The sequence below is a fragment of the Camelina sativa genome, chromosome 16 (genome assembly GCF_030686135.1).
Source record: "Camelina sativa cultivar CO46 ecotype springtype chromosome 16, ASM3068613v1".
Lineage (NCBI taxonomy): Eukaryota > Viridiplantae > Streptophyta > Magnoliopsida > Brassicales > Brassicaceae > Camelina > Camelina sativa.
The window spans coordinates 4,020,789-4,047,513 of NC_141895.1; the positions used below are offsets into that span (position 1 = coordinate 4,020,789).

Genomic DNA, 26,725 nt, shown 5'->3' on the forward strand with positions numbered 1-26,725 from the left:
GTAGAGGTAGGTCCCACTTCTAAGAATGAGATAATATAATTTCACTTTGTAAAAGAATTAGGATAATATCGTAACTGACAGAAACTATCAAAAAAATATGGTCACCTACTTCTCTGGTACAGCACTGTTACCCATCCTAAAACTAAATGTACAAACTAGAGGCCTCTTCTTCTATTGCCTGATCTTGCAGCTGATTTGGATTTGCGGGGGGCTTCATGTCATGGGGTTAACTCAGTTCACGGCATGCAGATAAGGAGAAAGAGGACCAAAGTGATGGATTAGTCTTCTTGTAATGGATCTTTAAGTTTTGGTTTCGGTCTGTATCATATAACAAACTCTTTCAGTAAGGGATCAGAATTAAAGTAATCAATTATATCAATGTTTTTTAATTATTTAACGTTTAACCACATAAAGATGTTTCAAAAAAATGTCAAATCTATTTTGCACCACGGTATTGTTCTGCCAACCTGATTTAACTGGTCTAACTTGCCACAATTTATCCCTAACCAAAATGAGATACATCTCCCCGGGATGGTGTACAGGCTTAATTTGGCTACCTTTAAACTATATGGACCATGAGCATCCATGATTATTTGCTTCATCATCATAAAAAAAAGTCATTATTTTTTCTATGTTAATCAGAATATTTAGTATCGAATTATTATGCCTTTACATATATGAATTTGCATGCTCGCTGTTGAGAAAGGCTACCACATCATTCTTTCTTATTTAAAATGGAAATTACAAGTTTTGATGGATCAGACACCTTTTTAGTTTTAAGTAGTAAAGAAAGTTTTAACCGGATCATATATATACCATATTGTAGTCTAAAATCAGACTCCAAAATACGTACTTATTTAGTCTTGCAAATAGGTAAACATGGTAGATTAAACAAAAAAGGTCAGTAAATAGATGAAATCAGCTTATTAAAATGTTATTGATGGGAAGCAGCCCTGTAGTGTTTGTCCACAACTTCAATCACGCTATTTGCATTAATTAATTGCACTTGCATCCATTGGTGATCCTTCATAAATCTGCATTTTGTGCATGATCACTACCAAAGGTCAATCCAATGTATTCAAATTTAAAATACATAATCAAAACTCGACCACTGACCTTGGTTTTGAGCAAGAAACTCTAGTGCTCACCAAATTTCCTCCAGCCACATGGTAAAGATTAAGATGAAACTGACCAAGCACTTTGGAGACAATAAACAAACAACTGATCTTCTTCTTTTTTTCAATTGTTACTTCATTATCAATAACCGTAAAATAAACTTCTACTATTTTCGATTTCTTCTCCACCCATAATGTACGTAACTGATCTATTACATCATCCCTCTCCGGCTTCTTCTCCATATATTCATCAAGTCTCTTCGTTGAGAATGGATGCTCTACATGACTACATCCCTAATAGCATATAATGAGTTTCCATTGTCTACTTTAATGTTCTTGTGTCTTTTACCACATTTTTTCTTCTCAACCAAATACTTGAGCTCGCTTACTAGTCTGCATATATAAATCGTTGATGTAATCGATCCCATCTTGAACAATGTTATGTGAATTAATAAAGCGATATATATTGGAGATAATGAATGAAAGATTAATTGTTATAAAACTGAAAAATAAAATATAAATAAAAAATAACTAACCTTTTTTTTTTTTTTGCTAAAGTGCAAATATCATATAATATGAACGATGTGGTGTTACAAAAGTTACGATCTAATAAGTTGGTTTCTCGGCAAAAAAGGTTAAAAACAAGAAAGCAACAGTACATGCTTAGGTAAAGCCTGAACATCATTAGTGATGTAACCATAATCTCATAAGCTTCTTGAAACGCTTATTGAGGCCTCTTGCGAGGATGGAATTCCTGATCTCAAGGCCTTATATATTACTTGGGACAGGAATGAGCAACTTCAAGGCATTGAACCTCTCGTTTACAATCATGTAACGTTCCATAAAGATAGTTTAACGACTCTAGATCCTCTCTCTGTTTTATATATAAGGACATTTGCAGATCGAGACAACTAATATAGAAGAAGGGTAAAAAGATAAACAAGATTTAGACAATATTTTTTTTAGTTCTCATCTAGGACACAAAATGTTGTCTTTGTCTCGATATAGCGTTAAGTTTTTTATCCCAATTTCGTAGTCATGTGTGCATGTTCTTATACATATTTCACGTAAGTTTTATATTATTACTAGATAACGCCCGTGTAATAAGACATGTATAAATTTTAATAAATTATTGAGAATAATTAAGTAGTAATAGACTTGTTTTTAGATTTTATCTTGTAACATTTTAATATTGAATATGAACTTTTCATTTTTCATTTTAATACTCTCTCAGTTCTATTATATAAGAGTTTGAAGGCTTTTTGCATTATTTTATAATATTTTCTCAAATTTCTATGTACAATTTTTATTAATATAACAATTTATGACTATTTGAACTATACAATATATTTTCCGGGTAAACGATCTATTTTCCCACGAAAAGTATCACATCAAGCTAGATAAAGCTCAATCTTTGATCAACAGAAGAAAATCATTATGTTCTTTTTTTTCTTTTAATTTGTTTTAATTAATTGAATTCAGTTTAGATTAGGTTATATTTGTTTTATTATTTTATTTAGTTGGTTCAGTAAATAGTGAACCGAGCAAAACTGATGTTTGTGGGTAATTAGGTGAAAACTATCGGATCCGTTAAACTTTATGTTGAAATCTTTTTTTATTAACTTCCTTTTATCAAAAATGAAAAAAAATTATGAAGTTTCCAATTGCGGTTAGATCATGCCATATCTGTTTATAGCAAAGAAAGTGAGTTTGTTTGAGAGAAGATGAATAGGTAGGTCCCACATCCAAAAAGTAACTCCTTGACTTGAAACTGAAAAATTCTGGTCACCTACCTCTATCGTACACTGCTAGTTTTATACTGTCCCCATCCTATATATTTCCAAACCGTATGCTATCTTAAGATTCGTAAGCATGTTTGTATCAATTTTTAAAGTAGAGTTGTAAACTTGAAATGTTGTGCCGGACCAAACAATTTGGTTTATCTGTTAAGGGAGTACATTAAAGTTGTCGACATATCAATGTTTTTCAAACGCTTAACCGCTTAGATATATGGTTTGTACATTGTAGATTACAAACCCTGTTTAAAAACTCTGGCCTGGTTCTACCAAAACCTATCCTCAAAGCGTTACAAAATGTCTAACGAGTATGAGATATCTCTTATAACTTGGGATTGTCTAGGCTTTTATATGATTAGTAGAGAGACCTATAAAAGTATACACTATGGATATGTCTATGATCTAGTTCATCATCAATACTTGTTCTCTGTATCATTTCCTCTACCAGTAATAGAGAGAATGGTTTAGAAGAAATGGAGAACACAAGGGAATACATTAAACTAATTAAAAAAATATCCAAACTAGAAAACTTAAATTTGGCTCCAAAATGAGTTTTTATTTTGTTTTGCAAACGAGTAAACATGGATTAGAAAATAAAAAAGGGTCAGAAAATACATTTAAGTTAGCCTAATATTCAATAGTTATTGATGGGAAGAGAAGCCATGTAGTGTTTATCCACAACTTCAATCACTCTGTTTGCTATTGCACTTGCATATATTGTTGATCCTTCGTATATCTGCATTTTTATTTCAATCATTATCACCAAAACTCATTCCAAAAATATACATATTCAAATCCATAATTCAAGATTGGTTATATATTCATCAATGATCCAATATATAAATAGATTCAAATCCATAAATCAAGATCGGTTTATGTATTCATGGATCACTAACCTTGGTGTTGAACAAGAAACTGTAATGCTCACCAATCTGTCCACCTGCAACATGGTGAAGCTCAAGCTGAAGATGATCAAGTACTTTGGAGACGAGTAACAAACAGTTGATCTTCTTCTTCTGGGCAACTTTGATTGTTACTTCATCATCAACAATCCTAACATCAACTTCACTTGCTTTTGATTTCCTCTGCAGCCATGAACATCTCAGCGAGTTGTTGCTTGAACATTGGTCCGTTACATCGCTCTCAGGCTTCTTATTCATGTTTTCATCATCAACATCATCTTCATTATTCTGATCATCCAAGTTGTTGTTGTCTACCTCATTGTTCTGGTGTCTCCCACCATATCTTTTTCTTTCTACCAAATACTTAAGCTCGCTTACTCTTCTGCGTAACTCGTTGATGTAATCGATTCCATCCTGAAGAATTGATGCTCTATCTCCCTAAACAAACAAATTATATAAATTAAGCTAAGAGACTTTGAGTGAAAACTATAACAAGAAAGACTCTTTTCGTAAGTAATAAGTAATAACTAACCTTACTGGGGCTAGGAATGAGCAGTTTCAAAGCCTCGTACCGCTCATTCAAGTGACATCTTCGCTCACGCTCTGTTGTAAAAGGTCTGTTCTTTCGCTTCCCTCTCCCTTTACGCCTAATCTCTTTGCTAAACTCAATGATTCCGCTATCAATGTTAATCTCATTCCCAACATTTGAATCATCATCTCTTTGAGTAGTAATATTGGTATCAATTCCAAGCAAGAACCCTGAGTAGTCATTAGCAGGGATCAATGGAGGTTGTGGAGGAAGGTTTAAGTGGTAAAGGGGGTCATACGCAAAGCAAGAACCCGACATTAAGTCCGATACGTTCGAGCTTGGTAATGGGATTGAGCATCTAGGCAAATGCAAGAGGCTGAGAAGATCAGGAATTTGTTGAGTTGATGCTGTGTTTGGATCAGAAGTGTTCATGAAGAATCCAGAGTTGTCTGCAGAAACACCCCAATTTGAGTCTTGAATCATCTGGTTGATCATATGGTTGTTGTTGTTGCTTTGGTCCTGAGGTCTGAGTTAGGGAGAGAGATAACAGAAGGGAAAACAGAGAAATCCTCCATTGTTGGTAGCTTAAGATCATCGTTAAAGCTGTTTGTTGTGCTTCCAAGAGGTGGTTGGAACTGGTGGCTTACCGGAATAGTTGTTTCCGCCTCACAGAAGCCACCACCATTATTGTCCATCATTGCTTCCACCGTTGGTATAGGATCAAAACATGAATTTTCTTCATACATTCTCATTTCTCAACTGATCTTGCTGCAACCAAAAAAAAAAAAAAAGTTTCCCACCACCAAAACAACTCATTAAAGACAAAAGCATTACCAAACCTAATCTCAAACTAATCCCTTCAGTTCCTTTCTTTAAGATTGGAAAAAAAAAAGTGCTTTTTGTGTCTGTTTAAAATCATCTCTTCTCTCACATTTGTAGTATATTGATTCAGATTAAGACTTTAGTTTAGAAATTGAAATGCTTCTCATTACCCGAGTTTTTGGTGACGATGATCTTTTCTCCTTCTTTGTCGTCCTTGAAAGCTTAAGTAAACCACAAACTATGTTACATAAATTTTCTGATTCACACCTTCAAAGATCATTTCAACATTTGAAACTCAAAAAGTTTAGAAAAGAAGATAAAAAGAGAAGCTTTTTTGGTATGCTTTATTTCTGTTTGATGGGGAGTTTGGGTGTGTTTGTGTCTTTTGGGTCTTTCTTGTTCCCACAAGAGAGGGTTTTTTGGACGTGTTTGTTTTGTTTTGGACAGCTCTCTCTCAACTATATACTTGGAAGACAGAGAGGAACCAATTTATTTTCTGCTCTTTTTTCTTTTCTTTGGTTCTCCCTCTAATATAAACGAAATATTTGAATGAGAAACAAAGATTTATCAGCTATAGAGTTTTGAGCAAAATATAACAACAAGAAAACTAATGAAATATGTTGGAAGTAAGATTTATTTTCCTTCTAATTCCACATTTTAATTACAAAATGTTCCCCAATGTGTAACAAATAGTGTATAAATGATGATGATCATAACTTAAGGGGAATGGACCTACCTAACCTAATGGTAACATGAAAGATTAACAATAACAGTTGCTGTTAATATGAGATTAGCTAATTCAACATATGATAATGGTTTATTAAAATATATAATTGAGGATTTCAGTTGGGTCATGCAATCTCCCCACTCGAAATCTCCTAAACGTCCAAGGGTAGTTATGTCATTTAATCACTAAACTTGCGACCAAGTCACACACAATTGAGAAATCAACATTACATTTCAAAGAAATTGCTAACTATGAAGTCTTTGGTACTAGCTTAACTAACTTCTGTAATCAGGCTCTATGTCATCAGACTCATCACCGATTCACAAAATTCATTGGTATCTAAAAACTTTGTTTTCAGTTTAAGTTACTTAAGGTGTTTAAAGCTATGTGCAATCTTGAAACATGTATTGACAGTGACAGTTGATATAGAACATGAAACTATGTTTACACAAATCCATCCACGAGAATACGAACAAGATCCGATAGTCATCATCGAATGAGAGAGATTATTTCATTACATTACCATAAAGTTATGAGAAGAGACAATTTTTGGTTGCTCAGTTTGCTCGTTCGCGCAAGACTTCAAGACCAACTTCAGTAGGATCAGTAGCTTGAATCTCATAGTGAATCCCATGAAGCTCCCTCCTAAACTGGCCTTTAGATGTCGAGTAAAGCACCTTCGCTCTAATATGAGAAGTCTCAGGAGACCTACAAAACATAAAAACAACCCCCAATCATAATCTTTAGCTTTGAACTCATCATCATCAAAAAAGTCTTCATCTTTTCATAGAGGTGATCATCAAAACCAACCAAGCAAAGAAGAAGATTTTGCTCTTTTGACAATTCTCAGAAGTGACGAAATCAAAGTCATAAACAGCGTATCTGCAGTCATTATCAGGGAGTGAACCTAAGAAATCATCGTAGCTCTCAGCAGGGTTGCCAGTTTTCTCAACTACGACTTCGTTCTTGGACTCATCGATCCTGAAGACAACGTAGCGATGAGTTTTTTTCCGCTGAAGCTCATGAAACGTGGTTTTGCTCTCATCTGCAACACCCATTCCAGATCTTGCATTTGGCTGCAGATTATACCAAAAAAAGATTCGATTTTTAATATCAAAATCCAGTCTTAAAACTAAGTTCAATCATCTAATTGACTTCATAGTGATCTAAACGGAGATGGGCTTTTCATCAAAATCAATTTTTTTTTTTTTTTTTACTTTTCTCATAGAAACCAAGACTGAAGATGCATGCGTCAAAGAGTTGAAAGACACAATTTTTATCAGAAAATTCGACTGGAAATTAAAAAAAGGGAGTTTTTTTTTGTGTGATTACTTACCCTGCTAAGTCCTCTGAAAGACATGATTTTGGATTCTGCTTTCTTCAGACCAAGAGAGAATCTGGGGTTTTTGAGAGACGAAGACGAATCCGGAGTTTATCAAATCCCGGAAACCAAGTAATCAGATGCGTCGCTTTGCTCTTTTGTGCACACTCTTTTGCTTACCAATTAGTTTGGTTTTTGAATTGGGTGTTGGAGAAGAAAAGTAGAAGTGGGCGGTGGCGTTAGATCAACGCGTGAGAGAGAGAGGTCGTCTTCCTCCTTCTTGACCCCATCACTTGTCGCCGCGTATCTTTCACTATTGGGCCTTTCTTGAGCCCATTATTGTATTATTTGGGTCTCGAAACGGAACTTGGAAAACGACGTCGTGTTTAGTATCATCTCTTTTTCTAGACACGATTATTACAGTTTTGCTGCGGTGGTTCACTTGGAACTCCGGCGACTCCTCCTCCTCCAACGTTCGAAACTTGACTGTATCGTGCCGTCGTGTCTCAGAGATGCAGTTTCTGGTAGGGTTTTGTAATTCCTTTTCTTTGGTATCTCTCTCATTTACGATTCTCCAACTTAATTGAATGATTTGGGTAACTTGTGGGTGGAAACGAAGCAGGAGAAGGTGAAGTTGATAAAGAAGGAAGAGCCAGTAATGGCGAAGAAGAATCCTGAAGACATTCCCGTTTACTGGTTCGAGAACTCTGATTCTGTCTCTCACCGTTTCCACTTCGAATCCGACGGCCACCTCTCTGTAAATCTCTCTCGCTCTCTCGCTCTCCCAATCACTCTGTTTGGAGAATTCGTTAAAGTGAATTATTCATGAATTGGGTTTGTTTCGTAGATGAAAGTTGTTGATGACGCAAGACCTGTTCCTCAGAAGATGGTTGAATCCTTCCTTAATAAGTTCTTCCCTTCTGGATATCCATACAGGTGAAACTCAAAAAAATTGAAACTTTTGTTTTTAAAGATTGTGTTTTTTTTAATCATTGAATCTTTTTTTCGTGTACAGTGTGAACGAAGGATATCTAAGGTACACACAGTTTAGAGCACTTCAGCATTTATCAAGTGCAGCGTTATCTGTGTTATCGACTCAGGTCTTCTTCAGATTTTGATTATTGATTTGCCAAAAAGATTGAAATTGTTTAGTTGAGTTTGTTGCAATGGAGGGTTTTAACATGGATATATAGCTTTTTGTGTTGCTCCTTTGCAGTCACTGCTATTTGCTGCAGGCTTGCGGCCTACACCGGCTCAAGCAACTGTTGTTAGCTGGGTATGTTACCGTCTCGAGTTTGTTTGTTTGTTAACTTGTTCTGTGCCTAACTGTAAGTTTTATTCTTGTTTTAACTCGTATTGGTTTTTATAGATTTTGAAAGATGGGATGCAGCATGTGGGAAAGCTGATTTGTAGCAATTTGGGTGCAAGAATGGACTCTGAGCCTAAACGTTGGAGGGTACTGGGTATGCAACATTCGTTAGCTACATGTTTCTGTTTCTGATGATGTCTTCACAGCATCAACCAGTAAACGTAGTGATTTATTCTTTCAGCTGACGTGCTTTACGATATTGGTACTGGTCTGGAACTCGTTTCTCCATTATGCCCACATCTGTTTCTTGAAATGGCTGGTCTTGGGAATTTCGCTAAGGTATAGATATCTTTCTTAAACCTATGGTAGAATCTATCAGCTCTTATTAAATGAATCTTTTTTCCAAAAGGGATTGAAGTGAAACTGTTCTTAGCACATCATTTCTGTGTTTTACATTCTTCTTTGGCATTGTCTTGTTTCAAATAGGGAATGGCTACGGTTGCAGCAAGGGCAACAAGATTACCAATCTATTCATCTTTTGCCAAAGAAGGAAATCTTAGTGACATTTTCGCCAAAGGAGAAGCTATCTCTACTCTTTTTAACGTTGCCGGGATAGGTATTGGGATTCAACTTTCTTCCACAATATGTTCATCAATGGAAGGAAAGGTAATTTCCTTCCTCTCGACTATTACTCTCTGTTTCAGAAAACAGAGTGCAGTTTCTTTGTTTTGGGATTACAACTCGGTTGTCTTAGAAAAGGCTATTCTTTGCAGTTGGTGGTTGGGTCGATTCTTTCGGTTGTACATGTGTTTAGCGTTGTAGAACAAATGCGAGGGGTACCGATCAACACACTGAATCCACAGAGAACCGCTTTGATCGTGGCTAATTTTCTCAAGGTAAATACCATTTACTTTACTTCAAACCTCCTAAAACCATGTTATTGATATTCTTAGTTATATCAGAGGTGTTGTTGAATCTGTTTCAGACGGGTAAAGTCCCAAGCCCTGCTGACTTAAGATTCCAAGAAAACCTAATGTTCCCCGAGAGACCAATCCAAGAAGCAGGAAATGTAAAAGTGGGAAGGGCTCTCCATAAAGCTGTGAAGCCTTCTGAGGTGCATAAACTAAAAGAAGTGTTTGTAGAAGAGAAGTTTCTATTGAGTCATGGAAAGTCATGTACTGATATGGTCTTAGAGCATGATGCAACTGGTGAAGACGCATTGCGAGGGTGGTTAGTTGCAGCATATGCCAAGTCTATGAAAAATATGTACAACGACCCTGATGACATTATATTGCAAGACGCATATGACAGAATGTACGATGTCTTCAGTCCGTTTTTATCTCAAGTGCAAGCGAAAGGATGGTATACTGATAGATTTCTCGATGGCACGGGAACAAGATTTGCTCGGTAGCTCCCGAGTTTCAGATAAATTGTTAATGTAATTCTTTTGTTTCAAGTGTAAACACGAATTTGTAGACGTAAGAAGTCTTTGTCCAGATCATGAATCCACAACTGAAGACTTCGATTGATAGGCTAGAGTGAGATTGTTAGGTGAAACAAAAGTTTGAAGGTACGGTTCTTGTCCTCGTTTGTACTTTGCATTGTAGTCTACATTTATTATCATATAAATCAATCGAAGTGGAATCTGATTAATACTTTTTAGGAAATATGTTACTTTAAAGTGAAAAAGTTTATCTCTTTTGTGGTTTAGATATGTATTTTACATGGTCAAATCATGTGTACTGGCTCTTTTTTTTTTCCTTAGACCTGGACTCATTAGTCCTCATTTTTTGGGATATTTTTTTAACACATGATTTTTTCCAAAGTATGTACTGTATTACTTTTATTGAATATAATATTTGATAAATGCAATTATCAAACTAACTTAAATGCAATATATTGGTTTTTCTTTTTCAATAGATAATCACAATATCAAGGTACGTAGAAGATTCAAACTAGATTGTTTTTTCTTTTTGGGTAGAATTTGGTTTGTTCAACTGGTTGAACCATACTGGACACATAATTAAATTTTAAGAGTCTAATATAGCAAGAGATGTTCAATTAATCAGAGTAGACCAAGCTAATTGTGGGTACGTTTCTAAATGTTGCATTAATATCAAAAATCCAAGATATAGCAAAGAAAAAAAGCAAGTTGTATACATGCGACATTAAGACTTACGAGGCTGTATTATCCTTTTCATATTTGGACCTCTGCGTACTGCATAGAAGAGGACATTTTGAGATATAGTTGTCAAGACTTGGTTGTCACACCATAATTACAGTTCTAGTGTAATTTATTAATCGTTCTTGAACTCGCCATGTAAGATGTTTGAGAGTATGTAAATTTCTTTGTTTGCTTAACTGAGATCAAAGTTATACGTATTTTCAGAAAATCATAAATGCTCTCAAATATGGTGATGAAATTATACACATATTCATCTTTTGACGTTGTAAACATACAACATGTAATGGTTTGTGGCTTTGTGATAGAATTATTGATGTGAATCACTATCCTTAGTAAAACCCACATACTTTATGTTATTCACAAAATCAAAATATTAGAAGAAATGAAAAGTCATTTACTCATTAATTTACAAAAAGTCAAAAACTAGTTTTAAGCGTTTTGTTAAGTTAAACTTAGCATAAATTAATTTTATTAAGTTTAATTATTTTCACTACGTTATCACTATTTTATCATTCCAATAACTATTTCAGAGTACAGGGACTAAAATAGCTAGTTGGGTCTATTTGAAGATGATAGTTATCACGATTTTAATATTAAAGTAAAGAGTGGAATTTAAGGCTTCTTCCTTTTTTTGACATATGCATTGTATAATCAATAATGCAACTCAGCCGACCCCCGAAAAATAAAACAAAAGAAGCGACAAAGTTAGTATTTTATATGACCCACACAAATCTAGATTTCGTTAGGTCACGATCCATTTGGATACATTGGTTTCTATATATCAATTATCAAGTAATACTTGCATTAAAAACATGATAACTCCACAAATCGGAGAAGATAACTAAGCATTGTATTAGAAAATAAAACCTCAATAAGAAAGCGGAAAGAAAAGAAAAAAAAATTGTGAAAAAGGGCAAGATCTTAGTCATGATGGAATTAGATATGGATGATCTTTGCTTTGTTTTGTTTTAGTCTATTCTTTTTAAAACGTTAAATAATTTTGGTCTAAATACATTTAACTTGAAAACAGCATACAAAGTTGCTTTTGACAGAGGTAAACAAATAGTGGTTTAAAGTAAAAGTTGTAATGGTGAAAGTGTGCAATTGAAAGAACCATATCACTAAATATCCATTGACGGCAATTTCATACATATTGTGATCTCATGGTTATGACTATTTTACGTAATCACATACCGTAAGAAAGATATTTCACTATTTTAAATAACGTTTTGGAAGACTATACGTATATTATTTTACCAATTCACTGGTAATCACATGGATATATATTTCTATTTACAAAGTAATTATAAATACCTTTTAAAAATAGGAGGTTCATATGACCTAGATGGAGTATCAAATCATATATATATATATTTTTAATCATATTTAACATATCTTTGAAAAAGAAAGAGGCAAAACAACGACCAAAAAGTGGAGTCACCAAATCATACTTATATATATAATTTCATATAAAAAATTTCGTTAACATGATCACGAATCATATTTAAAAAGAGGAACCCCTTTTACGTACGTACCTACTTCGATGTCTATGGGGTTTCCCTCCATCTTGATACAACATTTTTTTGGCTCTACACATATCTATTTTTTATTCATCATATTCACAATTGTATATTATATTTACAATAAGAAAGAAGAAAAACAGTTATTAATATATATGCGCATAGAAAAAATATGAAACTTTTAATGTTTCTTATTGACTTATAGGTCACCCAACAAGCTTGATTGGTATTAAAAGTTTGATTAATATAGGGCCATGATCTGATTGGAAATGAGCACTAGGAGCCTCTTTCTTTGACATTTTATGTATTGTATAATCTGAACTTTCCTTCTTCTAATAATTTCTTATTATTCTTTTTCTCCCCTAATTTCTTATTATTCATTTATTCTTCTTTTCATATATTCTTTTAGAACCCGGTGATCGATGCTAAACCATACTAAAGTAGATATAGGACAAGCTCAGGGACTCATGGTACAAATACACTATGTTAAACATCTGGACCAAAGCTTGAAAGCAACTGATTCAAGAACAACAAAGTTATTCCTAAAAATATTTGAACCGGAGGCGCAAGTTTACGTATTGCTGACCACTTGACAAAAAATTTAAGTGTGAAAGGAATATGTGTATAAACATATATCATGCTTGAATACCGTCTACAAGGTAATCTCTAAACTGCTAGCGGTGCGTCTGCAACGCTTCCTACCAAATGTGATCTCTTCCTCGCAAACTGCGTTTATGCCGGGAAGACTACTTGCAGAAAATATCCTCCTTGCGACAGAGATAGTTCAGGGTTACAATCGTAAGAACATTAGTGAAAGAGCTATGCTCAAAATGGACATCAGGAAAGCGTTTGACTCAATGAACTGGTCCTTCATTCTTTCAGCTCTATGAGCCATTGGAATACCAGAGAGGTTTGTTGGATGGATCTTGGAATGCATTTCAACTCCATCCTTCACTGTCTGCTTGAATGGCAACTCTAGTGGTTTCTTCAACAGTTCCAAGGGTCTTCGCCAAGGCGACCCGATTTCTCAGTACCTTTTTGTGCTTGGCATGGAGGTTTTCTCGAGGCTTCTTCAATCTCGATTTGATCAAGGCTATATCAATTATCATCCAAAAACATCAGGATTGGCTCTCTCTCACTTGATGTTTGCTGATGATATTATGATTTTCTTCGATGCATCTGAAGCCTCTCTCCATGGTATAAATGAAGCCCTAGATGATTTCGCTTCTTGGTCGGGACTGCATATGAGTAGAGAGAAAACTCAATTGTTCCATGCGGGTTTAGATGATGAACAGACTACAACAATTTCCAAACATGGTTTTTCATTGGCCTCTCTTCCAATCCATTACCTTGGTTTTCCTCTTATGCATAGAAAGCTGAAAATAGCAGAGTATCAACCTCTGTTAGACCAAATCACCTGCAGATTTAATGGTTGGGTAGTGAAGACCTTATCATATGCCATGAGATGTCAATTGATTGCCTCTGTCATTTCTGGCACCGTAAACTTTTGGATCTCAGTTTTTATCCTACCGAAAGGTTGTCTCAAAAAGATTGAGTCTCTTTGCTCTAGATTCCTCTGGTCTGGAAGGATTGATGGCAGTAGGGGTGCAAAGTTTGGTTGGGAAACAGTGTGTCTTCCCAAGAAAGAAGGGGGTTTGGGTTTAAAAAGATTCTCCCATTGGAATACCACCCTTTGCCTCAGGTTTATTTGGCTGTTATTCTCGGACTCCGATTCTCTTTGGTCTAAGTGGCATAAATTTCATAATATCAAGAGTAACAGCTTCTGGGAGGTGAAGGAATCGTCTTCCGACTCCTGGTTGTGGAGATCAATCCTCCAGTTACGGCCCCTAGCAGAGAAGTTTATAAGGTCAATGTGGGCGATGGTCGTACAACTAGCTTTTGGTTTGACTCGTGGACACCTTTTAGACCGTTGATCAATGTCATTGGTTCTTCTGGCCCATCTAAACTTCAAGTCCCACTCTCTGCAAAGATAATTGATGCATGCACCTTTGCATGTTGGAACCTGGCTTCTCCTAGATCTGAGTCTGCTCTCAATCTCCATATGAACTTGACTACTCAGCCGCTTCCGTCGTTGTCTGCTACTCAAGATGCCTACTCCTGGGTGGTGGAAAAGAAGAGTTTTAGAGCCTTCTCCTCTGCTGCCACATGGGATGTTCTCAGGCCAAGACGAGAGAAAACTGATTGGCATGATGTAGTGTCGTTCAGAGGTCACATTCCAAAACATGCTTTCAACATGTAGATTTCCCATATTGGCAGGTTGCCTACAAAAGAACGGCTAGCAGCATGGGGTGTCCTTCAATCCCCGCACTGCTCCTTCTGCATTGTGGAGGTTGAATCCCGCGATCGTGTCTTCTTATCCTGTCACTTCTCTAGAGTTATTTGGCAACTGGTTCTTGCGAGGATTGACCCTTCTGGTAACTGTCTCCTGTCATGGCCAGAACTACTCTCTTGGATCAGATCATCCTCCCAACAGGCTCCTCTTCTTCTGCGGAAAATCGTCACCCAAGCTTCAATCTACAGCATCTGGCGACAAAGGAACAATCTCATCCACAATCAGCAATCAATCTCGCCGGAACTCATCTTTAAGAAACTTGATAAGGACATCAGAAACATCATTCTAGCTAAACTCACTCGTAAGAGGTTTAGCAACCTGATGCAGTTTTGGTTATCATGATGATCAGCAGTGCTTTTGTTTTCCCTGTAATTTGATTCCTTGTTTTTATTCTTTTTGCCAAGGAGTCAGAAGCTATAGGTTTTCTTGTAAAAACAAAGCCAAACTTTTCATTTTAAATGATATTAACAGTTATAGCAAAAAAAGCATATTTGCATGCATGTCGATACAAATCTATTTTTAGGGTCGTTAAATGTCCAAACTCAAAGAAGAAAATTTCTCCAGATTCTTTTTTAGTTTTTTTTTTAATATATATATTAGGGCCTATAATCGTTTAAAAATATATTGTTCACCATATTATATATTCTTTATAGTAAAACTAAAACTAAAACAGTTGAACGTGGCCAACAAATAGTACGACCCTATTCAATCTAATAGTAAATTGTTAGAGTAAGGGTCTGAATGGTAACCACAGTTTTGGTTGTGCGGGAAAAGCAGTATTACAGTGCGGTACGGTTCAACTGCGGTACGTGCGGGAGAAATATATTTGCGGGATAATTGGGGTTTGTACAAAATAAGCGGTACAAAATAATGTTTGATTGGTGAAAACAAAATTGCGGTTTTAGAATAAGCGGTACAAAATAATAAATAATTAATATAATTGTAAATTATTAATTGTTTTGTGTTAATGAAAAAATATTTCAAAACTTAAATACCAAAAATTATTTAAACGATTACGTAGATATATTTTATGCAAAATTGTGAAAACATTATTTACTATAATTTATGAATATTTGTGCTATTTACACATACATTTGTGCTATTTACAAAAAAAAATATATAAATATATCTTATATATATCTATATATTTGATCTCTTAGATTAATATTTCTATTAATAAATTAGTAACAGTTTTGTAAATATTATTTAAAAATAAAAAAATATAACTAAGTTGGCTTTGTACACAAACTTTTATTATAATAAAATATTATATGCACTAATAATGAAATAAATAACCTATTACTTGTATATGTGATTTTTGGAAAGATATACACATAACAAATTTTAGTAAACAAAAAAATAAAAATAAAAAGGTTTTGTCCAATGGTCAATTATTGTAGCAGATTTTTACTAAAACCGCTGGATAAAAGTAGGTTGAGATGTTGATGTGCGGTCTTGTGTAATATTACCCTTACAAATCCGCAAACCTTTTTTATTTCTTTTTTGTGTTGAAAACCGCAAATTGTTATATTTGATCTGAATGGTGTACAACATGTGGTTTTTACTTTATTCTGCTCAATTACGCTTTCCGTATGTCGCCAATCACAACCATAAAGTTAATTGCAGATCCAATATATTGTTAGTATCCAAAGATCCTTGTTGACCCCCATCACCATCAACCCCAATAACGCGGTTCATAAACGTTGTTTTTCCTGATCCCTTTGCGCCGACAATGCCGATTTTGTACACTGAATCAGCCTAAACAGGAAAGAAAGAAGATGGACACAAGAGTTAGAAGATCTGATACAGTGAATCAACAAACCCCTAGGTATTTGAAAAAGAGAGTCACACTACACTAATCTAAACCCTAAACAACATTAGATGACGAAGAAATATGAAGAAGAGGAACAAAAGAAAATTTCACCATGATTACGGATGGATTCTATGAGAGAAGCGACAGCTATGGGAAGACTGGGGGAGAAGGGTTGATAAGTTTTTATAGAATGAAAAAAGTAAAGTAAAATTAGAAGGGTTTCAACTAATACTGTCAAAAGTAAAATTAAAAGGGTTTTTTCAAAAGTTTCCTAAAGATATGGTAATTAAAAGAGTTGTTGGGCATAATCTGGATCCTGTCAAGTAATTTGCTGAATCACCATAAATTTCTTCAATAATGAATACATATTTGAAGTTAAAGTAACGTTTTCTGGAGAGGTATGATGTTTTCTTTGAACAATATAATCATTTTTTTATAACATATTTTGTCTTTAAACTTATTTGGTTGTTTATATAATTATTTTTCCACTTATTACGTTATCAATATGATTTTTACAGAAAGAAAATCTTTTTTTTTTCAAAAATCTCTATACAAAACAGATAACTCAAACCAACATCAAATATAAATATATTTTTTATAAGGGAAACTTAAGCTATGAATTTATTTAAATCTTTATAATGATAAATATATAATAATTCAGTTATTTACAATATTAACTATTAAGTAAAATAAAAGAAAAAATAAGTAATTTGTGAAAAAACTTAGTTGACTGATAATACAAAAATCATAAAAACAATCACAGAAACTTACCTCTAGAGGAAGAATGAATCCACAAAAGCTAGTTTGTGCTTTTTCTTTCATCGATCATTTCATGTTCTTCATCACCCTCCAGATCCCTTTCATACACAAATAGGGAGCCATTCCAAAACTTGCTATTATAAGTTGACATGTGGCATATCTCTTTACAACATGTATCTTTAAAAAAATAAATATATTGCTATTTTTAAAATTAAATTTATTCATATAATCATACTTAAAAAAATAAATATCAAATTGCATAAGTCAAAAAAAAAATTAAGATACAAAAGTTTTAGTTATTTCTTCACATTTAAAATTAAAATATCAAATTAGATAACGCTAACATAATTTAAAGATATTAAAATAATAATAATTTTTCTTAGAAACACATTTTTCTAGATTTTCTTTGTTTTTTTTCTTGATCATCTCAAGTGAAAAAAATCAAACCATATTATGGTAAATATTAAACAAATAATTTGAAAATATTTAGTTTGATTGGCTTATTTTTTAAAAATTTGATGCTATAATAACAACAATCATTTGGAATTATATATTTAAAACAAAAATAATAATAAACTTATGTAAAACGTTTAATAAAGTAAATAATGATGCTTCTCTTAATTTTTTTTATGTAATTTCTAATTATTGAAACAAGAAATACTGAATTACTAACAATAGTCTTAGATGTATGAAAGCAATTAATAACCATAATGAATACATTTAATTCTAAGAATTTGTAATATCCGCGAACCAAATTGGGAATTTTGGGAGTGGGTGTTGATCGACACCAAGAGGAGTGTCGATCGACACCATCAATTTTGGTTTGACCGGGTGGTTTTGAATTGTCGCTTTGGCTTGGTTTGGTTCAATTGAAGCTCCTAACCGATGTACTTAAGAGAAAGTCAAACGAAAAGGGTTTTGGGAAAGTGTTTTGTTGCCGTTTAGAGAGAGAGTTAGAGGGAGAAAAGAGTTCTTGAGAGTTTGGAGGCTTTTTGGGAGATTATTGGCTTGGATTGAGAGATCTGTTGCTGTGGAGTGAATATCTTGTGCTAGGAACAAAGGAGAAGGCTTCTAAGTGTTGGATTTGTCGTTGTTGATTTAGAATCTTCCTGCAAAAGAGGTGAGTGCATGACCATGGCTGATCTAAGCCTGAAAATCCTTTGTTTTGCTTGTTTTGTTGTTGTTTGTGTTGTATTCTTGTGTCTTTGTGATTGGATGTGGTTTTCTATGAGTTTCCAGGAGTTTTGGATGAGTTTCGGACGATTTGGAGGTTTTGGGAAGCGGTTCTTCGACATTTGGCTTTGTGCAGATCGTGTTGCAGAGTCGGTGTTGATTGACACCAAATAGGTGTCGGTCGACACCATGTTGGAGCTAGTGTCGATCGACACCAACTTGTCTGTTATGTGGTTTCCTGTTTTGTTAAACATTGGTATCTCGATTGCTTGTGTGTATAACCCAATAGATGGGAGGATTGCTCACTGAGTGTTTATTAAATACTCATGCATCTCAATTTGTGTCTGCGGTGCACGTAAAGGCAAAGTGGGAACGTGGAATCAAGGCGATGAGGAGGAGGATGATCTAGGGTCTCGTTTGTGTGATGTTGATTAGGTATGGTTATGTTGTTGGAACCTTGGTTAGAGTCATGTTAGGTTGTTGGATAGAATGACTAGAAATGTTATTGTATTAATGATATAATGGTTTGGTATTATTAGTATGTTTCCGCTGTGCATAATGTTTGTTGCTGGTTTAATGATGAGTTGTGGTTTGGGTTGGTTTAATGATGAGTTGTGGTTCGGGTGGTACAGATCCTACCGCTGCAGATGCTTGGAGGACGAGTGTGGAACGTAACTTCCAGACTCTGAGATGTCCTGAGGAGTTTTGGGTGGACATAGGGGTCCACCACTTGATTGGTGATGCTCAGTTGTAGTGGAGATCAGTGGCTGCTAGGAGAGTGCAGAGGGAGATGTCTTGGGCTAACTTTGTCGAGGAGTTCAACCGCAAGTATGTTCCTAGAGAGGCATTGGACCGGTCGGAGGTGCAGTTTCTACAGTTATCTTAGGGGACTCAGTCGGTACGGGAGCTGGACTTAGAGTTTAGTAGGCTTCTGATGTATGGTGGTCGGGCGATGGAGTCTGAGGTGGCTCAGATTAGGAGGTTCATGAGGGCGCTTTGTGAGGACTTGATGGTCCACTGTAGAAGGAGGAGGGCAAAGTTAGTGGAGACTGCAGCTGAGGAAGAGGATGATCTAGGTCTTGTTTGTGTGATGTTGATTATGTATGGTTATGCAAAAATGTGGGGTGTTTGTAAAGTTTTCAAATTAGATAAATCCGCAATCCCAGTTTTATTTTTATATTTTGAAAAAACGCAAATTTAACAAATAATAGGGTGATTGGGTGTTGAAGTGCGGTTTTGACAAAAAATGAATGAAAACCGCTTTTTATAAGCCTCCAATCACTACCTAAGTCCGTTTGGTGAAGTAGGAAGTTTAATTCAGTCAAATAGACAACCATCACTGGAACTTTGTTTTATGCATCCAAATGCAATAGTTACATATGCAAACAATAACTTTTATCATCATGACCAAAAAAATATATGTATCATCGTAATGATTATATAAGCCAATAAATTTTGGCTTTTGGTGTGATGTCTTTTTAGATTCAGAAAGTGATAGTTGGTAATACATAGTTGTGAAATGTGAATCATGTGTTTTAGAAACAAAAACTGGAATCTGAACATAGCAACGTCGTCATTCTAACAAAAAATTTCCCATACAAAATTTGCTTAAATACAAGATTTATAGTTTTCGTCTTAAATCTGTGCATAGTTCTGCTTTCCATGAACGAAATAAATGGTTGGCGAAAACATATCTAAATAATTAAAAAGAATAAACCCTCTCACGAGAATTAAATAAAGATAAACATTCTACTTTATACATGTAAGTATGTAATATGTCATATATATTTTAACATCTAATTTGACATTTGAGAAATTGATAAACCTATGTAAGAAAAGATACGGTTGATGTCACTTGCGACACCACAAGTGACTAGTTCAAAGTCGGAACTAGTTTGAGTTCATGTATATACTCATGTTTGAGTTTGTCTGCAGTGTGTCACGACATGAATAGACATTAATACCTGTTGAACTTATATTATTCTCATTCAACGAATTCACATAGCTTGAGTAACTTGAGATTGATGGTTTGAATGATAAATAAAGACTATATTATCCATTACCATGATTACTCGTAAAAAGAAAAAATACCGTGAAATATTTTTTTACTTTCCAAAAAACGACACCTCATTTCAGTCTTGACCACAGCAGGAGAACCTCCTGTCGTTAATTATCATCGTCACCAAAATACATTATAAAAACGTAAAAAGAAAAGAAAGCTGAAAATTACTTTGGACTGTGTGGATCAAAAGTACGAGACATTTTTCAACATGGAGTTGTCCCACGGTTGCATTGTGTTTATATAATATTATGTGTGTGTGTAAATATAATAATAAGACGCTAAACGTCTACATCGCATACTTCCTTCAAGCATTTGGCTTCTTTGGCTCATATAAAACTCTATACCCATCCCAACACTTAACCTTTCTAATCATTTAACTCAACTGAAGACCAAATTCTTTTTATTCTAGTGTTATTTTCTTGAGAGTACAACGGAGAGAAAGAAATGGGAAGAGCACCATGTTGTGAGAAAATGGGGATGAAGAGAGGACCGTGGACTCCTGAAGAAGATCAAATCTTGATTAACTATATTCATCTTTATGGTCATTCGAATTGGCGAGCTCTCCCTAAACACGCAGGTAATTTTCACTTTACATCATATATAAACAATTCTTGTTATGTAAAAGCAATTTTGATCTTTGAAAAAGAGTATGTATAAGCAATTTTGAATTCTGTCAATTAGGTTTACTTAGATGTGGGAAAAGTTGCAGACTTCGTTGGATCAATTATCTGAGACCTGACATCAAACGTGGCAATTTCACTCCTCAAGAAGAAGAAACTATCATCAATCTGCATGAAAGCTTGGGCAACAGGTTTGTCTCTCTTTTTTTTCCAAGAAAATTAATCATCAAACCAGTTCCACAATTTTCTTACAATTTGCAAAATAAAATGATTTTTTATAAACAATTTGCAAAATATTTTAACACCGTGGGACTGAGGAGATTCCCACCCGTGATTTCCTCAGACTCAAACCAAGACTACTTAATTATGTATTTTGTTTTCATAGAGTTTTTAATATTAAGAAACACGCAAACAAGATCTTTACTAATCAATGTTATTAGAAAAGATTTGCACCTTGATCAATGCAAAACATATGCCATGTATTAGCTTTTGTTTTTGTTGTTTTCCTCTATCCCCATGTTTTCTGCTGCAACTAAAAAGCAATATACTGTATATATTAAAGTCACAAATTGATGAAATCTATACTATATTATATGTGATACACTTTTTTAAAGTGTTTTAGTATTGTTTGTTTCTTATTAATTTAGATGGTCTGCGATTGCTGCAAAGTTGCCGGGACGAACCGACAATGAAATAAAAAATGTTTGGCACACTCATTTGAAGAAGAGAGTCAACAAAAAACAAAACAATGGCGGAGACACCAAAGACATTAACGGAATTAACGAGACCAGTCAGACCACCAAACATGATGAAGACAAAGAATCTATGATTGTGGAGACAACAACCTCTCCGCAACAGTTTTCTAGTAGCATTACGACGTTTGATATTTCAAACAACGAAATTATGTCGTACGAGGATATTTCCGCCTTGGTAGATGAAAGCTTTTGGTCGGACTTCGTATCGGTAGATAATTCGAATCATCATAAGGAGAAGAAGCTAGAGGAGGATTGGGAGGGATTGCTAGATAGGAATATTAAGATAAATAGTTATAATAATTCGGAGTTGTATAATGATGACATGGAGTTTTGGTTTGAGCTTTTCACTAGTAATCGTAGAATTGAGGAATTTTCCGACATACCTGAGTGTTAATTTTAATTTGTGCTGTTTTTGTCGCTAATTTTAATTTGTGCTGTAATCCACATGAATAAATTTAAAAGTCCTTTTTTTCTCTAATTTGTAAACTTTTGCATCATGTCTTTCGCGTTTGCATGTAAATTATATGAATCTTTTAAAACGTTTCTTTAAATCCCCGAAAAGTTGACAAATTCCCTTTTCTTAGGAAAAAAGTTCAGTAGACATTTCTTTATAAAATATGTTAAAGACTTTTAAAACAGATATTAGATGAAACACCAAAACTATTTCTTTGAAATTAAATTAGAAATTCTCACTTCATCATCACTAAAACCTTATACTTTTGTTTAATACTAGTCGCCAATTTTTCACGTTTAAAATCAAGATAGTATTGTGATTTTTGGTCGTTGTGGATGCATACGTCATAATTAATCCTATAAACTTTCATGACGAAAAACTATATATTGTTTTTGGACGTTGTGTAATTTAATGTTGTTTGAACTTAAACCGAACACAAAACTCAAAAATCGGTTCATACAAACCGTTACATGGTTTGGTTTAGAGGGATTTTAGACCAGGCTGATCACTGATCCTTCTTATATTGTTGAGATAACACAATGGCTAAAAGTTTAACCTAAAATTTTGTGATTGGTTTAAGTTCGTCAACATTAAATTACACAATGTCCAAAACAACATTTAGTTTTCCGTTTGTTCATAAAATTTAGATATAGGATTAATCCTGATTCCTGATCCAAGACATTTGAAACGCTTCAATGTCTCCATTCTCCAAGTCCAAGTCTTGATTGAACCGAACCGGAATATAAAATCGGTTTACGAAAACCGTTATTAGTTCATCAGAGGTTTTAGCTTATCCCTCGCCGTCTTTATCTAATCCGATTGCTTCATCTTCTTGGGGAGGAGGAGCTTTAGCGTTCCACAACACAAATGGCTTCTTCGGTTCTCAATCTCTTCAAATCATGTAGACCCTTTACTTCAATACGCTTCTCTTCTCTTCCCAAGTCTCAGTTCAGAAGTCAATTTCTCTTTAAACCCGGAAAGTTAACTCAACCCCGTCGATGTTTCACGGCTCTGGCATCACTAACGGACGGTGGAGATTCGATTTCAGGAGAAAAGGAGCTGTGGCTGCACAACACAATGAGCAGGAAGAAGGAGCTGTTTAAGCCCAAGGTCGATGGTAAAGTTGGAATGTACGTTTGCGGTGTTACGGCTTATGATCTGAGCCACATTGGGCACGCACGAGTCTACGTCACGTTCGATGTTCTTTTGAGGTATTGACTTGGATAAAAGAAGCGTTTAGTTTTATTGGGTGATGGAAAAGTTTTGATTTTTTTTTGGAATTTTGATTGGGAATTAGGCAGGTACCTTAAGCATCTAGGATATGAAGTGTCTTATGTTCGAAATTTCACGGATGTGGATGACAAGGTGAGATCATTTATGTCAAAAGGAACTGCTTCTTGGTTTAAGTCATATGCAACTTAGTTCTGTTTTAGTAGTTTAGAGAAAGCTATCATCCTTCAGGGGAGTTTTAGTGAGAACCTCTTATACAAACTTAAGCTCTGTTTAGAAGTGTAGAGACAGCTTCTGGAGTCCTTCAAGAGAGTTTTGTTTGTGAGAACTTCTTAAGAATTAAGATTGAGTTTTGTGGTACCGTTTGATTAATTGGATAAGTGACCAGTGTCTGTTACTGCATTCCCGGACTGCTTTTTGAGTTATTTCTTTCTTGGCGGCTACAATTCTGAACTGCGGGAAACATCATAATCCTAATCGGCAAAAGAATTGATTGTCAGCGTCTTTAATACTGTTAGTCTATCTCACTTACTTGTGAGAGGCGTGTAAAAGAATGGATCTTTCTGCCATCTAAATTGCTACATGAGAACTTTTCGACTTATAAAGCTAGCTGATATTATTGGTTTTGAGGGTGGTGGGGATGTGTTCCTATAATATACAAAATTGGAAAAGATCAGAATTTGTCTTTGTCAGGGAAGAGTTCACTTAGTTTTATCCTGTTTGATTGCTACGTTCATCTGCCTGCTGTTGTGTCACAAACTTTGAATAACCTTTACAGAGACAATTAGTGTATTCAGCTCGAAGCATAGAACTAGTTAGACATTTTCCGTCCCTGTATTATGCTACAAGGATTTCACTAATCTTTTCTGTTTTCTTAATCTGTCTCTGACTAGATTCTGTTATGTAGACTTTCAATTTGTCTTGTTGAAGCTTCCTGCAGCTAGATTCCCAACTGACTCATCAAATTTTAAATTTTTGTAGATTATTGCCCGAGCGAATGAATTAGGGGAAGATCCAATCAGTTTGAGCAGACGATTCTGTGAGGAATTTAATCGAGATATGGAACAGCTTCAGTGTCTAGATCCTTCTGTCCAACCACGTGTCTCAGATCATATACCTCAAATCATCGACCTGATCAAGCAGGTTAGGTCATAAGTACTTCACTTTGTCCTAATGTTACTAAAAAATTGCTAAAGATATATATATTCATATGCGATGTTTTCCAATTCAGATTCTTGATAATGGCTATGCCTACAAAGTTGATGGAGATATTTACTTCTCAGTCGACAAACTTCCAACATATGGAAAACTGTCTGGACGAAAATTAGAAGATAACCGTGCAGGCGAGAGAGTTGCAGTTGACACGAGGAAGAAACATCCAGCAGATTTTGCTCTGTGGAAAGTAAGCATTTTGATTTCGTTTTAGCTCTACATTTTACTCATTTGAGTATTAAAAGACTTACAAATTTTTGGACAGGCTGCAAAAGAAGGGGAGCCCTTTTGGGAGAGTCCATGGGGAAGAGGGAGGCCAGGTTGGCACATAGAATGCAGTGCGATGAGTGCCGCATATCTCGGTTATAGTTTTGACATACATGGTGGTGGAATGGATCTTGTGTTCCCTCACCATGAAAATGAAATTGCTCAGAGTTGTGCTGCTTGTGATAGCAGCAACATCAGCTATTGGATCCATAATGGTTTTGTTACTGTTGACTCCGAGAAGATGTCTAAATCCTTGGGGAACTTCTTCACAATCAGACAGGTAAACATTTTTTAGTTTTGCTATTTTCCTCTTATATCCAACATTTATATGTAAATCTCGTGTTCAGGTTATAGACCTTTATCATCCTCTTGCTCTGAGACTTTTTCTAATGGGAACTCACTATCGATCTCCTATCAATTACTCTGATTTCCTCCTAGAGAGTGCTTCAGAGCGCATCTTCTATATTTATCAGGTAAACCTTGTTTTTTATCAGTTAGAAGAATTGCATTTTCGGAGTACTTCTCTTGTTTTTTTAAGCCTAAGATGCTTTATTTTGGGGCACAACATTATGTTCTTCTTCACTACAATCCTTTGAAGATTCTCATTTGCTTATTGACAGACGTTACACGACTGTGAAAGCGTTTTAGGCGAGAAAGATTCGACACATGACAATGATTCTGTTCCTTCAGACACTTTGACAACCATTAACACATTCCGTGGTGAGTTTATTGCCTCGATGTCTGATGATCTCCTCACACCTGTAACTCTGGCAGCAATGTCAGAACCATTGAAAACTATCAACGATCTCATTCACACCCGAAAGGTATGTATAACGTTTCTGCTATTACGTTTATATGTTTCGAAAATTGGTTTAATGATATAGTTGATCACATGCTGATTTCAGGGGAAAAAGCAAGCAAGAAGAGAAGAGTCACTTAAGGCTCTAGAGACAACAATCAGAGATGTTCTTACTATCTTAGGGCTTATGCCCACAAGTTACTCAGAGGTACAGCTTCCACTATCGCAGAGTAATGATGTTGCGGCAGGGCAAAATTCTCGACCCATATAAAGCCTAAACCCGTCAACCCCAACGCCATTTTAGTGCCGGACCGAAAACACTAAAGTCAGGGTTGGGATCAATATGGGACGAGCCAGTTTAGCCAGTCACAACTTCCCAATGGCACCCATCAGTGTCGTTTCTTCGTTACCATTTTACTCGTTATTAGTGTTTTTTAACTGTTCTGTTTCCTTCAATCCTCAGGTTCTTGTTCAGCTAAAAGAGAAGGCGCTAAAGCGAGCTGGACTGAAAGAGGAAGATGTGTTGCAGAGAGTGCAAGAGAGAACAGACGCAAGAAAGAACAAAGAATATGAAAGATCTGATGCAATTAGGAAAGATTTGGCATCTGTTGGGATCGCTTTGATGGATAGTCCTGAGGGAACAACTTGGAGACCAGCCATTCCTCTTGCCCTTCAAGAACCTGTAACTACACCTTGAGCTTCATAACTTATACTATATAATCTCTCCTTTTTTTTCGCAACTTATACTATATAATCTTTATTCTTGTTTTAATGGTTCATAATATTTTTTGTATCATTTTTGTTGATTTTGACTAAACACACTAAAGAGTAACACTGGATTCTTGTTTTATTCATTTTTATGTTCAAGTTCAGCTACTTGTTATGTAATGGATACGCTCAATTATCATAGGGAGTTGATCAAAAAGCTTATTAATCTTACATTATAGAGTTGTTTAAAAATATATATATACACAAACTCATACTCTCTTCCATACATCTACT

The 26,725-nt window shown here is 35.0% G+C and overlaps 4 protein-coding genes and 1 pseudogene across 9 annotated transcripts; 3 read left to right on the plus strand and 2 right to left on the minus strand.

The window, feature by feature from the left end:
* Positions 1 to 3,446: 3,446 nt before the first annotated feature.
* Positions 3,447 to 5,455, minus strand: LOC104749756 (transcription factor bHLH91-like; annotated as a pseudogene). The gene is made up of 4 exons (XR_015584610.1): positions 5,335 to 5,455; positions 4,346 to 5,110; positions 3,808 to 4,251; positions 3,447 to 3,647 (listed from the first exon to the last, which is right to left on the minus strand). The product of XR_015584610.1 is annotated as a transcription factor bHLH91-like (transcript).
* Positions 5,456 to 6,294: 839 nt separating this feature from the next.
* On the minus strand, positions 6,295 to 7,527 carry LOC104749754 (actin-depolymerizing factor 6). 2 transcript variants are annotated; one of them, XM_087491673.1, is made up of 3 exons: positions 7,228 to 7,527; positions 6,799 to 6,967; positions 6,295 to 6,599 (listed from the first exon to the last, which is right to left on the minus strand). In XM_087491673.1, the coding sequence occupies exons 1-3, from the start codon at positions 7,249 to 7,251 to the stop codon at positions 6,406 to 6,408; spliced, it is 387 nt and encodes a 128-aa protein (XP_087347799.1). In that variant the 5' UTR covers positions 7,252 to 7,527; the 3' UTR covers positions 6,295 to 6,405. The 2 variants fall into 2 exon arrangements, with proteins under 2 accessions (XP_087347799.1, XP_087347798.1); XM_087491672.1 differs by having other exon boundaries at positions 6,702 to 6,967; positions 7,228 to 7,524.
* A 55-nt stretch (positions 7,528 to 7,582) lies between these two features.
* LOC104749757 (protein root UVB sensitive 2, chloroplastic) lies at positions 7,583 to 10,174 on the plus strand. Of its 2 annotated transcripts, none has more exons than XM_087491671.1 (10): positions 7,583 to 7,736; positions 7,832 to 7,969; positions 8,060 to 8,148; positions 8,228 to 8,312; positions 8,429 to 8,488; positions 8,582 to 8,675; positions 8,763 to 8,860; positions 9,008 to 9,187; positions 9,295 to 9,417; positions 9,507 to 10,174. In XM_087491671.1, the coding sequence occupies exons 1-10, from the start codon at positions 7,725 to 7,727 to the stop codon at positions 9,930 to 9,932; spliced, it is 1,305 nt and encodes a 434-aa protein (XP_087347797.1). In that variant the 5' UTR covers positions 7,583 to 7,724; the 3' UTR covers positions 9,933 to 10,174. The 2 variants fall into 2 exon arrangements, with proteins under 2 accessions (XP_087347797.1, XP_087347796.1); XM_087491670.1 differs by having other exon boundaries at positions 7,595 to 7,736; positions 7,835 to 7,969.
* Positions 10,175 to 20,581: 10,407 nt separating this feature from the next.
* LOC104749758 (transcription factor MYB14-like) lies at positions 20,582 to 22,239 on the plus strand. Its single transcript, XM_010471450.3, has 3 exons — positions 20,582 to 20,963; positions 21,068 to 21,197; positions 21,654 to 22,239. The coding sequence occupies exons 1-3, from the start codon at positions 20,831 to 20,833 to the stop codon at positions 22,153 to 22,155; spliced, it is 765 nt and encodes a 254-aa protein (XP_010469752.1). The 5' UTR covers positions 20,582 to 20,830; the 3' UTR covers positions 22,156 to 22,239.
* A 656-nt stretch (positions 22,240 to 22,895) lies between these two features.
* On the plus strand, positions 22,896 to 26,611 carry LOC104749759 (cysteine--tRNA ligase, chloroplastic/mitochondrial). Of its 3 annotated transcripts, none has more exons than XM_010471452.2 (9): positions 22,896 to 23,426; positions 23,513 to 23,580; positions 24,427 to 24,588; positions 24,677 to 24,847; positions 24,923 to 25,204; positions 25,272 to 25,397; positions 25,545 to 25,748; positions 25,830 to 25,931; positions 26,187 to 26,611. In XM_010471452.2, exons 3-9 carry the CDS (start codon positions 24,505 to 24,507, stop codon positions 26,418 to 26,420), a joined length of 1,203 nt encoding a protein of 400 aa, XP_010469754.1. In that variant the 5' UTR covers positions 22,896 to 23,426; positions 23,513 to 23,580; positions 24,427 to 24,504; the 3' UTR covers positions 26,421 to 26,611. The 3 variants fall into 3 exon arrangements, with proteins under 3 accessions (XP_010469754.1, XP_087348271.1, XP_010469753.1); XM_010471451.3 differs by having other exon boundaries at positions 23,017 to 23,426; positions 23,517 to 23,580; XM_087492145.1 differs by lacking the exon at positions 23,513 to 23,580 and having other exon boundaries at positions 23,015 to 23,426.
* Positions 26,612 to 26,725: the final 114 nt, after the last annotated feature.

Excerpts from the sequence above, each read along its gene's own strand:
- LOC104749758 (XM_010471450.3), top strand. The coding sequence starts at position 20,831 with ATGGGAAGAGCACCATGTTGTGAGAAAATGGGGATGAAGAGAGGACCG. Across the intron at positions 20,964-21,067 it reads AGCTCTCCCTAAACACGCAG|GTTTACTTAGATGTGGGAAA; the intron begins GTAATTTTCACT and ends TCTGTCAATTAG. Across the intron at positions 21,198-21,653 it reads CATGAAAGCTTGGGCAACAG|ATGGTCTGCGATTGCTGCAA; the intron begins GTTTGTCTCTCT and ends TTATTAATTTAG.
- LOC104749754 (XM_087491672.1), bottom strand. The coding sequence starts at position 7,251 with ATGTCTTTCAGAGGACTTAGCAGG. Across the intron at positions 6,968-7,227 it reads CTTTCAGAGGACTTAGCAGG|CCAAATGCAAGATCTGGAAT; the intron begins GTAAGTAATCAC and ends TATAATCTGCAG. Across the intron at positions 6,600-6,701 it reads AAAATCTTCTTCTTTGCTTG|GTCTCCTGAGACTTCTCATA; the intron begins GTTGGTTTTGAT and ends TATGTTTTGTAG.
- LOC104749759 (XM_010471451.3), top strand. The coding sequence starts at position 23,083 with ATGGCTTCTTCGGTTCTCAATCTCTTCAAATCATGTAGACCCTTTACT. Across the intron at positions 23,581-24,426 it reads TCACGGATGTGGATGACAAG|ATTATTGCCCGAGCGAATGA; the intron begins GTGAGATCATTT and ends AAATTTTTGTAG. Across the intron at positions 24,589-24,676 it reads TCATCGACCTGATCAAGCAG|ATTCTTGATAATGGCTATGC; the intron begins GTTAGGTCATAA and ends TTTCCAATTCAG.
- LOC104749757 (XM_087491671.1), top strand. Across the intron at positions 8,489-8,581 it reads AAGCAACTGTTGTTAGCTGG|ATTTTGAAAGATGGGATGCA; the intron begins GTATGTTACCGT and ends TGGTTTTTATAG. Across the intron at positions 8,861-9,007 it reads GTCTTGGGAATTTCGCTAAG|GGAATGGCTACGGTTGCAGC; the intron begins GTATAGATATCT and ends TGTTTCAAATAG.